Genomic DNA, 16057 nt, shown 5'->3' with positions numbered 1-16057 from the left:
GTGTTTAGTGAGCTTTAGAGGTCCTGGTAGGATGGATTTTTTTTACCTTTGGACAGGCTTTTGCTTATCTGTTTCCCCCTGTTTTCAGTCTTTATGCTAAGCTATGCTAACTGGCTGCTGGTGGTAGCTTCATATTTATCCTACAGACATGAGAGTGGTGTCCATTTTCTTATTTAGCTCTCAGAAAGAAAGCACATTCACCCAAACGTCCAACTGTTCCTTTAATATTGTTGCGAGAAAGTAACAAATTGAAAGAAATGTTTCATAACAAGGAATGAGGAGGAAGTATTGCTCGATTAGCCAAAGATGACATTTTATAAAACCTTTTTGTTTTATTCTACTTTCTTATGCAACCATTATCAGAACCATTAGTACAACCAGACCCATACCACCAGTCCACAGACAAACCTTCACCACAGAGCTCTAAAAAACACCCACACTCAATGCACAGACTAAAACATCAAGGCTCAGCTGTGTCCCCTGCACTCCACGGTGGTTGCTGAACACGATGATCAAAACCGTACACTGCCAAGAAAGTTGACTGTGGTTTGATGTAATTCTCCTAATTAGCTTTTAAGAGGTTGGTTGTTGATTAGCCTCGGTCACTGAGCTTTCATACTGCCATTATCTGAAAATGTTCACAAACATCTAATGTGTTACTCAGAGCTGTGTGGTGACTTTCCAGTTACTTAGGTCAGATAAAAGCCGACAAAAGAATGTGAGTCTTTGATTAAATCTGAATCACAATATTAGAGGGGCCATGTTGTTTTTGGACTCTTTGTTGGACAGCCAGGTGTCTGCAAGGCTTCTAATGAGGAGTGAAACAGAGGCTCAGACAGGCGAGGAACCTTCTCACACCTGCTGCCCCCAACGGCCCACACAACTGCCTGATTACACATCCCCCCCCAACCTGGATGTCAACCTGGTGAATGGCCAAACATGTGTCAGGAAGTGTTATGTCACCTGAACCTACTCTAATGGGCGATGTGTTTGAAAGGAAATCAGGCGTAAAATTTGAGCCAGCTGAAAATAACCCTCAGCAGCTTAGAGGGTCTAAAGGGGGAACCAAGGAAATACACTTCTTGCCATAAATCTGATGAATTCAATTACCTTCAGTCCCAAATATCTGGCCTGATGAAAAGATCAAGTAGTGTTCTTTTTTCTAGTTACCAATAATGTTTCATAATATTTAAGTTTTTCTAAATATGCTTCTTAATCAGGCAAAACTGAAGAATATGGCAATGAGATGGCAGGTTAAAACGGTTATTACAAAGAAAGGTTTTCTTCGACTGCATAAAAAACCTATCCAGTGTATCCATCTAGTGTAATTCATTTTGAATTTCAATGTAAGACAAACACCTTTAGGAGTTATCCAATTCAATACAGTGGGAACAAAGGGCACAGAACAATATTCTGTACACACATTTGACTCAAGTGAGTTAAAGTCATAGTATTCAATGATTATTGGTCACACTGTATGCTGTGGGTTATCTTGCACCTTTGTTTGCCTTGTACAAACAGAGGAACAAAGATCAACCGAGCTGAATAGATAGTTCATTGAAGAGTAAGGAACACTGACTCTTAAATACTGTAGTAGCACTGAGACGTGTATGAATGTGTAAGTATCCTCTCAATGAGAAGTCTAATTTTCTCTCGCTCAGCTAGTGTCTAAGTTTGAGCAGTGACTCTCTCGAAGTACAGCAGCTGCATATTACTGTTCTGTATTATACAGAGTGCATTAGGCAGTGCCAGCATCTACATATTAAATTTACAACTTTCTATTACACACTGTGGTGCATTTCAATGACCAAATGGGAGCAACAAATATGTAAATGTATACAGTGTGATAGGCAAAATGTATATTAAACATTTCTGGATGTAGCATCAAGGTTCAGGAAACAAAGAGACAAGAAAACACTGATGACATCTCTACCATAGTTTATATAAGTATCTAATGGTAATTGCTCACCTGGCACATCAGCATAACATTTTCATAGTGTCTAGGTTGACTTTCTGAGTATGCAGCCTAATGAATATGTGCAGTAGTGTTTCTCCCACTGGCATTGTCCATGGGTTCCCACTCCGCCCATAAACTTTACATTTTTCTTTCTTCGGCTTGAGGAGGGTTTTAACTCCATGGGTCAAGAATTCATAATAGAGAGAGTCATAATTGGCCTTTTCGTGTTTCTAGGTGTCCTGTCAACAGTTTTACAAATGTCTCTTTTAGTATGGTTGTCTATTGGGGCAAAGGCTTTTTGGGCTGCAGAGCTCTGCAATGGCTGCTGGGCAAAACAGGCTGGTCTGCAGCGCTGTATCTAGTTCTATAATACATCTATGATTTCAACACACCAGACTAAAAAGACTAGAGTGAAAAGTGGGATATACTAGCACAGTGGTGCTTTGAGTTAAATTTTGAAGGTATTTGCTTATAAAAAAGTATTATATATATATATATATATATATATATATATATTATAAATGTTGACCTGATGATGGCACTATGTTGGCAGAAATGAATATAATATTTATAGGTACGTTTTTATTAGTGTGTAATCATCTGAATATAGGAATCATTTTTGTTGCCTTAGAATGAGCCATTTTTATCTACAGATGCCACAGGTTACCTTATATGTAGTCCACCATGTTGAAATACCATGTTTCTACAGTAGCCCAGAATAGACAAACCAAACACTGGCTGTAGATAGGGACTTTCACATATTTCACGAGTTTTGATGCTAGTTTCTCCTACACACTTCACAGCCCCTTCTCCTTCCCAGGTTATCAAATACAGACACGAGCAGTGTTCAGTTAGTAAAGTTATTACAGTTAATCCTACGTGGGATCACCAAAGTCATTATGATACATAGTTTGAGAACCATGACTGAATGAGGTATATCTGTACAACATTGAAATTCTTCCAACAATTGTTATTTCAGTCTGGACCAAAGTGTTGGACCAACTGACAGCCTGACATTGCTATCATTAGAGCCATGCCACTAACACAAACAATTACAGGCAACAAAGAATTAGCACAATGTTAACCTGTGTTATACTTATTTGAATTATCCTGTATCAAATACAATCACATCTAGCAACTCTACTTCATATGCAAAACTTAAGCATTTGCAAGGGGGCACCCCCCACCAAGACAATGATAACTAATGAAGGATAAAATGATATTAACTGAACTAGTAAAACTTTTCCACTGCGCCTTATCAGCACAGTCTATCCACCCACAGCAACATCACTTTTATTGTTGTCTCTATATTAGGCTACTTCATCTCCCCCATATGTGTAAAAGATTTAATGTATTCAATGACATTGACAGTTTCTTCTACACATTTTCTTTGCAGAAAACACCTTCTGTAAGCGTGTTAATGCAAATAAACACACGTGGTATGTTTCCTGTCAATTCCCTTTTGTTCCTTTCTTCTTCTCATTTAGTTTATTTTCTGTAAACTGTAAAGCATACGTGTTCTGTATGGATTTATGCTATATACACGTTTTCATATAATTTTCCATTTATCATTATTTACATTCTATTTTCATATTGTGTCATATTATTTTGCACATCCTCTATATATGGTACATACCTTTCCAGTTTTTTCATTAATATATCTCTACCTAATACTTTAATAAAGTGTGGTGCTGGACTTATTAATTTCATACATCTATTTCATTTAAAGGTCCAGTGTGTAACATTTTGGAGGATCTGTTGGCAGGAATGAAATATAATATTCATAGGTATGTTTTCATTAATGTATAATCATCTCAATATAGGAACTGTTGAGTTTTCATTACCTTAGAATGAACAGTTTTTAGCCATGTCTCTACAGCAGCCCATAACAGACAGACCAAACACTGGCTGTAGTTTCCAGGCCTCTGTACTTTCTCCTGCACACTTCACAAACTGTTCTCATTTCATGTTCGTCAAATACAGACGTGAGTGGTGTTCAGTTGGTTTCAATCTGCAATTTCATCACTAGATTCCACTTAATCCTACACACTGGTACTTTAATCTTATTTTTCTGCTATGATTCTTTGCTTTATCCCTTCATTACTTGTACGTTTTTCTGTACAACCCAATTTCCTGCAGTGTTTATTAAAGTTTCATATTATCATTATGAAAGTATCATGCCATACACTAAATGAAGTTAGTTAAAAGCCTGGGAACAGATATTTGACAGTGACATTTTTGTTGTTATCGCTTACATTTTGCTTTGTAGAACACATGTGCGAGCTCAACTAAACCTAATAAGTAACATTATCAAACAAAATGGTATAATTTTGAATTCATTGTATTAATGAGTTTGCAAGACACGCCCACTTTATCAGAAAAACTATCACTGACTCTTAATTTTTCTTCATTGTGCTAATTTTCTTGAATAATTTATAAAGACATTTTTTGTCTATCACTGCAGCCAGGTATACCATGACATGTAGCCTTCAGACGATAAAAAGATACTTCTCAAAGGGATCCTACTGCTGTGATGACCTTCTGAGAAAGATCATTACATAACAACACTGACACACCACATCAGTAATGATCAACACTACTAATAGGACCACCACACTGTTATGGTCCAATCATTGGAAGGTGAAGTAGGCTCATGGGAAACAGGCTGTAAGTAAGGAACCGCTATATGTTGCATTTCCCAAGCCCTGTGCTGAGATATATCAAGTTTTAACATTTCAATCGGATACCTAAACATATTTGAAAATGTGTAGAACTAATACCTACCGAAATATCTAGTAACCAGTACAGAGCAGGGCAAAACCACTGCTATCAAAAAAGCATCAGTCATTCGTTTTTGTTTGTTTTTCAGTTCCTGAACTCTGTGTTAAAATAGTGGACTATTTTTCAAAGAAGTCTCCAGTGCTTTCAGGAAGCATTGAGGTGAAAATGTACTGTACACTCTGATGTCCCATATGTGAATGTCTCATAAAATAAAGATGTTTGGTGAAGAAGGAGGCTTTTATATCAACATCTTTGTGACTACGAGAAAACCCAGTCCCCTAGTCTTGTAAAATGATCTGGTATATAAACTATGGCAGCAATACAATAATGCAGGGCCATTGAACCGCATAATGAGTTGAACAAGATGGCTGCCTGTACCATTAGTGATTTATTTTACAGCTTGTAGCTGGCATTGCGACTTAAATTAGTAGTTTGTTACTATCCAAAGTAAAGAATAACTGCTTCTGTTCTGAGTTAGCTCTAAAATGTGGGAGAGATCAAAACCATGCTTCACTCTACATTTTGATGATTTTTGTTGCTTTCATGTCTTTCAGTCTTGCTTCTGTGCAGGATAAACTGAATAACATATTTATATAAATATCAAATGATTACATTTAAAGGGATCCTACCACAGAAGTAACTGAATTCTGTTGAAAGGAATTGTCACAGCATAAAATCGTAAAAAAAAAACAACCTTTCAGTCCATAATGTCTGTACAATTACATTACAGCATTCCATCCTCATATATATTAGGAAGTTTTCCACAAAGAGCCCATACCAGTAAGTCCACTGACATTTAAATCCTTGCCAAATTTATCCACATGGTTGAAGTGAAACAAAATGGACCCAGCCTGTACAAAACATGAATGAATGAACATTGATTTTCCCTTCTCTGAGATCAAATAAATATTTTAGTATATATATGTTAATCAGTTGTTTCTAACTGTGAAAAACAGCTGTATATAAGTATTTGTTGCATTATTTGCTCAGACCCAATGTCAAGCTCAATCAGCTGCTACACTATTGTGCAGTGTGATGACATTAAATCCCTGCAATGAAATCTTGATTCGTAAACTGCTTCATTGTCTGAAACAGTTTGTACTGAAACGACATAGAACAAACTGAAGCAAAAAATGCAGCAAAATGTACGAGTGGTTGAAGAAGAAAAACTACCAGAGATTTGGAACGTTTGATCCAGCTTCTGTCATGTATTCTGTTAAAGTAGCATTGAACGAGACCTTAGAGCAAGGTCTGCTCACTTCATCTAGACAGCAGCAGCAATTGAATAGCAAAAAAATAAATATATATATATTTTATTCCGATACATGAAATAAATGCATTTTCTAATACTGTCTGACCCAGATTTGGTCATATCTATTAGAAACATGCCATTGTTAAGATACTCATGGTAGCTACACCACACCGGGTTATGAGTGAAAATAAACAAGTATCTGAAACCAACTAGTTTACAGTCACCATCAGCCTGGCAGACTGTAAGCAGAGGCTATATCACAGGTTAATAAAAGGAGTATGTGTCTCATTTCTAACAGTTAATTTTTCACTGCTTTTGTCTTCTATGAATTGTTATCATTCAGTAGTAGTTGCACTTCAACCAGTGACTACACATTTTAGAGGGCCCTCAGCTCTAGTGTTATTATTTCACTTTTCAATGCATTTGATTGTGAACATTTTTTACCTGCATATTTATTTCAGTTTCAGACTGACTAACAGTATGTGGCGACTAAACATAAATTTAGTCTGCATCTTGAGGCTGGAAAATATATGATTAATCATCTTTGCAAGCGATGAATCACAATTATTCATTATTTATATGTATTGTAGATGGTCCAAGGAACACGCAGCTTGTTTCAGTTCAAAAGGTACAGGCAGGTTCAGTTTTATGCTGAATAGAGGCACTAATTTATACACCATGAAAACCCATTTGCACCCATTCCAAGGAGAGTGGTGTTATTCAATCGACACAATCAGAGCACTTGACAAGACAAGATTAACAAAAGGCAATAACAGGAAAATATAGCCAAACTAGATTGGGGGTGGTAAGTGACAAATGTTAATGTGATGAAATAATTAACAAGACACTTCAGAGAAGCAGGATTGATCCAGGCTACGGTCAATTTGCCCTCTTTCAAAAAAGGTAATTTGATCAATTCTAGCACAGAGCTGATCACCTACTGAAGCCCTGTACGGTAAGTGGGTATAGGAGACTGCATGTCTGCACATTTAAGGTTCCACTTCAGGAAAAAGAGAGATGTGAAGTGATGAAGTCGACTGGCAACACAGTGTTTGCCTCCAGCAGCCTGTCATCTATAACACAAACACTGATTATTCAAACTGCCTCTTCCTTTATTGTCAAACTCCCATGACTTGAGAAAACCGGCTGTTATGCTACTTCTGATGGATCTGTTTATCTAAATGCATCACTACAGGCCTTAACAATTTTAACCATTTTTCAAGAAGATAATGCACATAACATTTAATAAAGTCCCAGGTCACAGACATACAAGGACATACAGCCAAGATTACAGATGGATGAAACAACCGAATCGTGGCATTTCAGTATCTAAAACCAAATCAACAACTTGTCAGACACACACTTCCTTTCTATTCACTGCAGCAAATGTAGTCTCAATTTTCTCATCTTTAATTAATCCCCCCCTCCTTGAGGTAATGATCGCTGTCTCGGAGATTGAACTGGGGAGATTTCTTTCCCTACACCAATTTTATCATTATCTGGTCTAGGCCCACTTGTTAATTAGCATAACCTAATTCAAGTCTGCCTCCATGTGGCCCTTATACTGACACCTGCTCTGTCACTCTAAAGGAGCAACCCTCTGAATATGAAGATTTGAGTCTTCTTCTAATGGCTTCTGTCTTACCCTGTTGCACTGGTAAAAACCAAAGTGAGGAGAGATTAGTGCTCTGTCACAGTCTTTGCACATTGCTAATTTGATCCTGTTTTTGGGCTAATTAATAAACATACAACAAGCCATGGTGAGTGAAGTTAAAAACAGCTTCCTGTCTGGATCTAACATTTGGAAAATACAAACAAACATCCACCTGCCCTCCACAGTCTGTTAGACACAGAGGAGGGTTGTCTTAAGGGCACAAAGTAACATTCAAAAACAGAAAAAAATAATTGCTGTCGAATTGTAGGATCAAAAACATGTTTCTTTTTAAAATATATTTCAAGTCACATAAAAGCTCCACAACCCTGTCTCTATCTCTCTGATCAAGACTGAAGGAAGACTCCCCGTTATGAATCTCTGCACCCTGTTCCCTCTGGGTGGCACACATACATAACCTCTGCCAAAAAATCTTTAGTTGTCGGATAGGCGAACAGTTCAGTTCAGTCAATGCAGTGTTTTTAAACTAACACCTGTTAGAAGATATTAAATGCGCAGGATCGCTTACCTACAAAGGGAGAACTCCTTTCCATTTCGTTCACCTTTCCACAGAAAATGGAAAATGTGGCAGCAGATACGACCACGTCCGACGTACTATCCCCCTGCCAGCACACACACAGAGAGAGAGAGAGAGAGAGAGAGAGAGAGAGAGAGAGCTGTGCCAGGTTATTAGCCAGGGAGAATCGGGGGAATTGGAGCAGTTGCGAGTTACAACACCTTTTACTGACAGGACCCAAAAATTCAACTAGAGTCGCTCTTATGTGACATATTTGAAATCTTAATGAGATTTCATGTGAGTTTAGTTCCACATGAGTAAAGCGCTACAGGGTGTTCACAAACAGCACAGTGTACAGGTAACCGACTTGTTGCCTTCTGCATGGTCAAACAAGCAGAGATAATCTGGAAACATGGATCTCTGGATTCTGGCTCCACCACAGTTTATATATTTATGACTCACCTGTTAACAGTGAGCACACATCCTATCATCAAACTACTTCGCCCATTTTTTTTTACAACGTGCACTCCATTTGTTGCCATAGGGACCAATAAATGAGAATCCTAACTCGACCCACAATAATAAAATCAGGGCAGTGAAAAAGAAGAAAAAGAGGCAATATGTTGAGATAAAAAGGGACTCAAATGGACTGGACTAGAGGTCTGTGTGCTAGGGGGATTTTTATTTTTTGAATGAGTGGAGTGTTCAAGGTGATGCGATGCAGCACAGTTTGGCTGTATGCATCCATGAGTGTGTGTGTCTGTGTGTGATACACATTTACGCCGCTGGGTGGCAGTAAATGCATATAAATTGTACTGATAAAGTAAAGTACTTTATGTAGACTGCCTGTATTTACAGTCTATGGCTCGGACTAATCAATGATTTTTCATTTAATCTCTACTTTAATGTTTAAAAAAAAATGAACTCTACGATATATGCTTACTTCAGACAATGCGAGACCACTTAAACTTACAAAACTATGTAGTACATTCAAATTTTATTTTATGAATTATTTTGTTTTACTCTATCAATATATAGGGTATTGTTATTTATTTATTTTTTCTTACTTCTTAATTTGTTGTGTAATTTGCCTAATTATTTGACTGTTTATCACCGTCTGTCTCTATTACATTCCTCCATAACAGAAAAACTATTGAGACATAAAAATGGCTACTTTACATCAACCTTATGTAAAACTTATGTACCCCTAAAGCAAATATGCCAATAAGTGATGTAGGACTGGCTCAGTTAAACTTGGCAAATGCGCATCATAGAAAACATCTGAAAGTGGGACACTGCTGTACAGTACTTTTTACAGTAAATTCAATATAGTAAGTCCCTCAGACAATGCAATACATGTCCGATAACAACTAAATCAAATAAAAGGTATAACTGTATATTTTAAAATGGAATGATCAATTATAAGTTTATGCAGGTTACTGATGGTCAATATACACTTGCACATCAATATAACCACACAACAAACGAAAGGTACAATTTCCTTTTGATTGGCATAAAATTATTTATTATTATAATTATTTATTCTTTTTTTATTATCGTTCGTTGTGTGTGTGTGTGTGTGTGTGTGTGTGTGTGTGTGTGTGTGTGTGTGTGTGTGTGTGTGTTTCGCGGTGGGGGGGTGGGGCTTTCCCAGCGTTTGACGTGTCCAACTCTCGCGATATTTCGGGTATCTCCGTTACCCACCCGTCTTGGATACCCGAGTTTCACCGTAGAGAAACATCAACATAGTAACCCGGGAAAGGCAACCGTAGAGGCGGGTAGCGACGTTTCTTTCCAAGAATCTCACCGCCGACCTGGATACTTTGTTACCGGGACAAACGCTGAGACAACAACAACAACAACAACAACAATGGGCGCATGTCGCTGGAAAAAGTTGCTAGCTTAGTTGGCACAACTGTTAGCTAACATTGGTTTGCTAACAGTTAGCTGGCTAACGTTAGCAAACAGACAGCGGAGCGAAACTGAAGAAGTCCGGAGAAGTTTGGATTTTCTTATCACGGGGACGTCGGCATGTATGTGGACATCTAGACCCATCGGATCGTTTCCCCAGAAGGTATATGTTCAGTCTCTCAGAAGACGTGTTTTAAGTTAATTCATGACTTTCCGGTCAGCTAGCGTCAACATTAACTCTCGGGAACTGGCGGCCCCGACTATTACCTGGACCGAAGACTTTTCAAAATAAGTGCTTTTGAAGTCCGATGTTAGAATGAGTTAATTACGGACATGGTGCTTTTAGTGTGAAACTACTGGGAAACTAAACACTGTTGTGTAAAAGTTGTGGTCGTTTTAACAATATCTGAGTTCGTTTAAAGAAACATTATCACTCCGGTTGTTAACTCTCTGTTGAAAGTGGATCAGGGTTGTGTTGTCCGATTGCCCGGGGGTTTAATTCCCGGACGGGGTGCTCCGGTCGTGGACGTGACACCGGTGATGTGCCGGTAATTTCTCGACTGTGACCTGGGCAGTTATGTGGCCATTGCTTGCTGTTTTATTTGGTATTGTTATGATTGATTATATTTAATAACACCAACGACAGCTAGCTTTTTAACAGCCCGTGTAACGTTACGGGATATCAACCTATTTCAGGTTCTTGATGTTTTACAAAATAATGTAAAGAAAAAATTAAATCACAGAATGGAAGGTAATCTTCCCAGTAAAATATCCGGAGACAAAAACTGGATGTCAGGTGGATGTAAAGCCCATCAAACACCACTTACTACGGTGGAGTTGGGGAGATTAAAGTTAAAGTCAAAGATGGCAAATGACTTCTTCCTCTCCCGGCGGCTCGGAGGTCCTGCTGCGCAACCTTGTGCACAGTAGTGACTAGCGGTCGGAAGCTATATAGCAACAGTCTTAGGGCTTTACATGAGTGTTTTTGTAGTGTAAAGATCCAGCCATAGGTGACAGCACCGAGCGACTACAGCCGAGCAACGCTGCAGTCGGTGGGCGAAGAAGAAATTATGCGCCATCTTGGATTTTACACGGGTTTTCGCCTTCACGGAAATCACCCACAACTCCATCGGGAGAAGTTTGTTTATATCACTTAAGACTCGCCTCACATTGTTTTTAATGGTCCTAAAAGGTCGCGGATGGGCTCACTTTCAATCCTGCGAGTATGTAATTTTAATATACTTTCGTTAATGAACTTAGTGAGTTATAACTACATGTGTTGGGTGTATTCATCTCTGACAGCAATACAGGACCAGTAAACAGTACTATCTTGGACCAAGCCTGCGTTTGTAGACTCTTGGGTTGTTCATTTGAAGGAATCAGCTGACACCAACTTACTATCTTACAAACTTACTATATATCGATTGTTTGTTACTAATGTTAAATACGAGCATTAAGTTAGCTTTGTTCGTACAGAGAAGTGCGTTTTGTAAATGCTGGCGTGTGCACTTTTCAGTTCAAGTCCCAACTAGTAATTGACGCCAGCTCATCTTGACAGTCATGGTGACAACCCAAAAAAGTTAGTTCCAAGTATACATTTGCCAACTTTACATACAGTTGAACAGAATATCAGATTAGCCACTCTTCGCTCTCCTACCATAAGTTTTGGATTCAGTCCCATCCTGATTCAAATAACGGGAAAGACACAGACAACTGTCTGTAGCCTGCTCTTGTAAACAAAATTTAATTCACACTGTCTGGCTGCACGGTCATCAGTGTATGACTATATGTTAATGGCGAGGACGGTTACTAAGAAATTCTGTTGATGTAGAAGCAAAGATTAACTCAGTTTTCTTCCTGTTTGCTCTCTCAGCCTGATGTGATTGCCTCAGGGTGGTGTCACGTGATTGTTATGAGTAAAAGGCATGACATCTGAAGAACTTCTTATGACTCAAGGGGTGCAAAACACCCATCATGAACAAAATAACTAAGCTAGACTTGCTCTTAGATCCATGGTAGAATAAACTTATCAAAGTGGCTGCTACTGTCTCAGAGAGAGTTGTACCTACAGTAGGTTGGACCAGCCACATGCTCTCTAGCATTACAGGTGTTTGAGGTAAACATCACATGGCTCACATGTGACAAACTTCAGTTCTGCTTATCTTCCCTCATGGAAATCTCTTGAGGAATGTGCTGTTGTAGAACCTGTTTTAAATGGCATGGTGACAGTCTGTTGTCAACAAACTGTCATAGTATACATTTTCCCCCAGTATGTTGTTCCTTGTTTTGGTTTCAGTTAACATTTTTGGTTGGCATTTTAGCTGCCAGTTTGCTGAGCTGTTACTGCACTTTTCTCCAGATTGTGTATATGGTATACAGTAGATTAAAAGAGTGAATACTTTTAATTAAGTTTCTTTGTTGATCTCATTTATGTCACTTTTAACTTTGCTCAGTATTGAGTTTTCATTATTTGCTTGTGTCTAATCTTGGCTGCAGGTGAACGGGAGAGATGAGGAGCAGCAGGAGAACGGAGGTGTCTCTTAAAAGCTCTGCTCAGCAGCTCACAGATCACAATATTGGCACAGGTGTGTTAAAAAAAAACCCACCAACAACAAAAGGGGTGCTTGGTAACTTACCTGGTAGAATTTGCTTCCTATGTAGGCTGAGTCCTTACCACAGCAGCCCAGGGTCGATTTCAACTTGCAGCCCTTTGCTTCATGTTATTATGGATTGTCTACATAGCAAGAGTTTCTGTATCATATGTTATAATGAGTTTTATTTTCTCTGTCAGAGCTGACAACTGCATGGAAAAGTTTGGCTCAGTCCAAAGCTGCTGTGAGTACACCTGGAATAGTTCTTGGATAGAATTAAATTTGTTTTGTAAAAGTAATGAAATTCAGTGTGCTATAATCTAATGATGATGAAGATTACTCCCTTTCATCTTCACAAAACTTAGACTGAGACAAAAAAAAACCTAAGGAGACTGACATGTATCCTGTCTCTGTAGTTACGGCATATAGAAAACCGTCTAGAGGCAGCTCCAGGGACAGGGGTTCTCCTGGAATCTGTCATGGACCCCCCCAAGAAGAAGTCCTCCAGGACGGTCCGTTGCAGGGGTGAGTTATTTCAAAACGTAAACCTACATTAGTTAAATTCTGCACTTACACAACAACCATTTTAACACTGCTCTCTCAATCACAGATGGACAACAAGCTGATGACAGTGGAGGGTCATCAAAGCACAGGGGGCGTAGTCAGCAGAGTCCAGAAAAGAGCAGCTCACGCAGCCCCCTGAGAAATACCACCCAGGACAGCAATGTCCGCAGAAACAACAGCGTTGAGTTCAGGGAACCGCTGGCCTCCTACAGGTATAAATACTGCACTAATACACATTCATGAAACATCCTCAAACACCTTTCACTAGGTACATTGCAGTATTATTGGTCATACTCAGGACTGGATATCTGTATTACTTAGTAATATTCTGTTTTTCCAAATCTTATACAAAAATCTACCTAAAACTATACCCTTAGCTGTTATTTTATATGCATACCAAAACAATGTTATAATTATAAATTCATGGGATGTCCCGATCCGAGCTCAATGATCGGTATCGGCGCTGATCAAGTCATCATTTTTGAACTGATCTGTCTCTGCTATATTGGACTTTATTGACCCAATCTGAACTTTTGTTTTACGTCAGCTGTCGCACAGCTGTTTTTACCCTCAGAGCTTTATCGGCAACTTTCTCGGGTGTCTTTTTTTCCTCCATTCTGTTAAACTCTGTGTGTGTGATAGCAGGAGCAACCCCTTCCTTCTAAATAGTGTTGTGAATTCTGTAGAGTGACAACAGAATAAAATAATGCTTTTCCCCCCCATCAAGGCCAAGATATTTTCATGGTAATTATTGCAACACCTCATTGTTTTAACTTGATACATCAGAGGGATCTCTTTAACCTAAATAATAGATAGACCCCAATGCTCTCGTCAAGATTTCTATTCAGAGACCATATGTTCTTGACATCTCCTCTGAACAGCTTGTAGCTCAATAGCTCACAGATACTTCAGTAGCTCAAGGCTCCAGTGTTTGCAGTGAGACTGAGAACCTTAAGATTTGTTTCTAGTGTTGTCACTGAATGTAACAGAATTACTGGATTTCAGACATGAATATGTTGCACATTTACAGTAAATTATATACATTTCTAATGTTTTATGACTAACAATATGAATATTAGAAATTTAATTAATAAAGTGGCTGTATGTTGTTGTTTTTAGTGATGTTTTTACAATAACAATGTATTTGTTCAGAAGTTTTTTGTTTATGTTTTGGCAAATATAGACAATAATACATGATATTCCAATTACCTTCTGATGTTATTATACTTAGAGAGCCACCAGTAATCTTATTCTGTAGTCAGTGAGGGCAGTACCACATTTAAAAGTTCACAAATGTGCTCTTCCGTACACTCAGTGAGTGGTAAATTAAGAGTAAATCATCCTAAATCCCCTTCCTGATCCCATGTAATCTGGTTTGTCTCCAGAGAGGCCACCCCTCCACCACATCCCTCCTCTCAGCTAGAGGCCTACAGTCTGCAGTCAGTGCCAGGGTCTGCATGCCCATCCTCTACGCCTCCTTCAGACCCTCTTCTCAGCCAACTGGTCTACCAGAGAGACACCAGGGACAAACAAACAGACAGGGACCTGGACAGCACACACTCCTCGGCTCTGGAAAGCACTGAGGTCCGCTACCTCAATGACCAGCCAGCCCTGGTCACCCTGAGGACTTCTGGAAACCAGTCACATCTCACAGGTGGACGAGTCCGAGCAAGGGAGGGGGCTGAAGAGGAAAGCACTCCCAAAGCACAATTTGGCATGGATAGCCAAGAGTCAAGCCCGTGTTTAGCTCCAGCCCCAGGCTCTATACGCCGAGGGGAGAGCACTCCCTCCACCAGCCCTGGCTCAGCTTCCCAGCGGCTGGAGAACCTAAGGCGACATCAGCCTGATGATAAGCTGGAGAAGCTTAAAGAACGTATTCGGAGGCAGAGGCAACATCTGGAGGAGGCTGCAGAGAGGGAGAAGCTGCTGGGTTATCTGGAACAGCCCATTATGGAAGCTGTGGGGAGTAACAATGCTGGTACCAGCAACATGCCCAAAGCCAAAATACGGAAAGTAGCAGCTGCACCACCTGCACCTATATACAAAGGTACCATCAGTGTAGGATGTATCCCAAACTTCAACTTTCTCTTTAGTTAAATAAAAACATAATGATATGTGAAGTGATGGCTTGTTCCTCAAATACATATTTTAGCCATAAAATAGAAAACGGGTTGCTACAGTTTCCATCTTCAATCCCTTTCTTTTTAGGTTTCAACAGTGCTGAGACAAAGATCCAGACTCCTGATGGGAAAGTTTGGAAGGAGGATGAGTTTCATAACCTCAGCAGAGAAATATACAGAGACCTGTCAAGACAGTTTGCTGGTAAGCATTAGACACAAACATTTCCTCTCATTGCTAACATTCCTTATTTCTGACATTTTGTTTTATGATCAGGATGTCACAGATGTTTTTAAAATTACTGTTTTGACCTGGGCTTGTAGTTGTGATTCTTAACCCAGTTTTTTTGTGGTAAATGGTGGTTATTGGTGATCTCTGACATGCTTGGGCCCTTGTATGTTTCTTGGCTTTGGTCCAGGTTTTAAGACCCTATGGCATAGAGCGCTCTCTGAAGAACTAATTGCACATGAATGAACGACATTCTGACCATCATCTGCCAGGAAGACAGTTTACTGTTGGATTTGAGAAAATCAATTTTAATGGGCTGCTTAAATAAATTCTATATTGGGAAACACAGTTGTATGGATCTGTCAGAATCACAAACCAATATTGTTTTTTTCTTTTCCAAATTAAGTGTTGCATAAGCAAAGATGTCTTTGGTTTCTAACCTTTACTATTTTTTTATTATTATGTGTTGCATTGTGGCTTATTCTCT

At 39.1% G+C, this 16057-nt stretch overlaps 2 protein-coding genes across 9 annotated transcripts in view; one reads left to right on the top strand and one right to left on the bottom strand.

Annotated features, from left to right (window-relative positions):
* Positions 1-8267, bottom strand: part of LOC127350277 (voltage-dependent R-type calcium channel subunit alpha-1E) — a 101339-nt gene extending 93072 nt beyond the window's left edge. For all 6 annotated transcript variants that reach the window (XM_051376724.1, XM_051376726.1, XM_051376723.1 and 3 more), the window contains exon 1: positions 8171-8267. The gene's annotated coding sequence lies outside the window, so the exon portion shown is untranslated. The remainder of the gene's footprint in view (positions 1-8170) is intronic.
* Positions 8268-9857: 1590 nt separating this feature from the next.
* The window catches only part of cep350 (centrosomal protein 350), a 30257-nt gene continuing 24057 nt past the window's right edge, over positions 9858-16057 (top strand). For 2 of the 3 annotated variants that reach the window (XM_051376098.1, XM_051376096.1), the window contains exons 1-7: positions 9858-10232; positions 12566-12654; positions 12861-12904; positions 13077-13185; positions 13271-13436; positions 14610-15271; positions 15433-15546. In XM_051376098.1, the coding sequence (XP_051232058.1) occupies positions 12579-12654; positions 12861-12904; positions 13077-13185; positions 13271-13436; positions 14610-15271; positions 15433-15546 (1171 nt within the window). In that variant the 5' untranslated portion in view covers positions 9858-10232; positions 12566-12578. Of the gene's footprint in view, positions 10233-11153; positions 11293-12565; positions 12655-12860; positions 12905-13076; positions 13186-13270; positions 13437-14609; positions 15272-15432; positions 15547-16057 lie in introns of those variants that run through there. The other variant, XM_051376097.1, reaches the window with a different exon arrangement.

The sequence above is a fragment of the Dicentrarchus labrax genome, unplaced genomic scaffold, assembly GCF_905237075.1.
Source record: "Dicentrarchus labrax unplaced genomic scaffold, dlabrax2021, whole genome shotgun sequence".
Taxonomy (NCBI): Eukaryota; Metazoa; Chordata; class Actinopteri; family Moronidae; genus Dicentrarchus; species Dicentrarchus labrax.
This window is presented reverse-complemented; position numbering and strand designations above follow the sequence as displayed.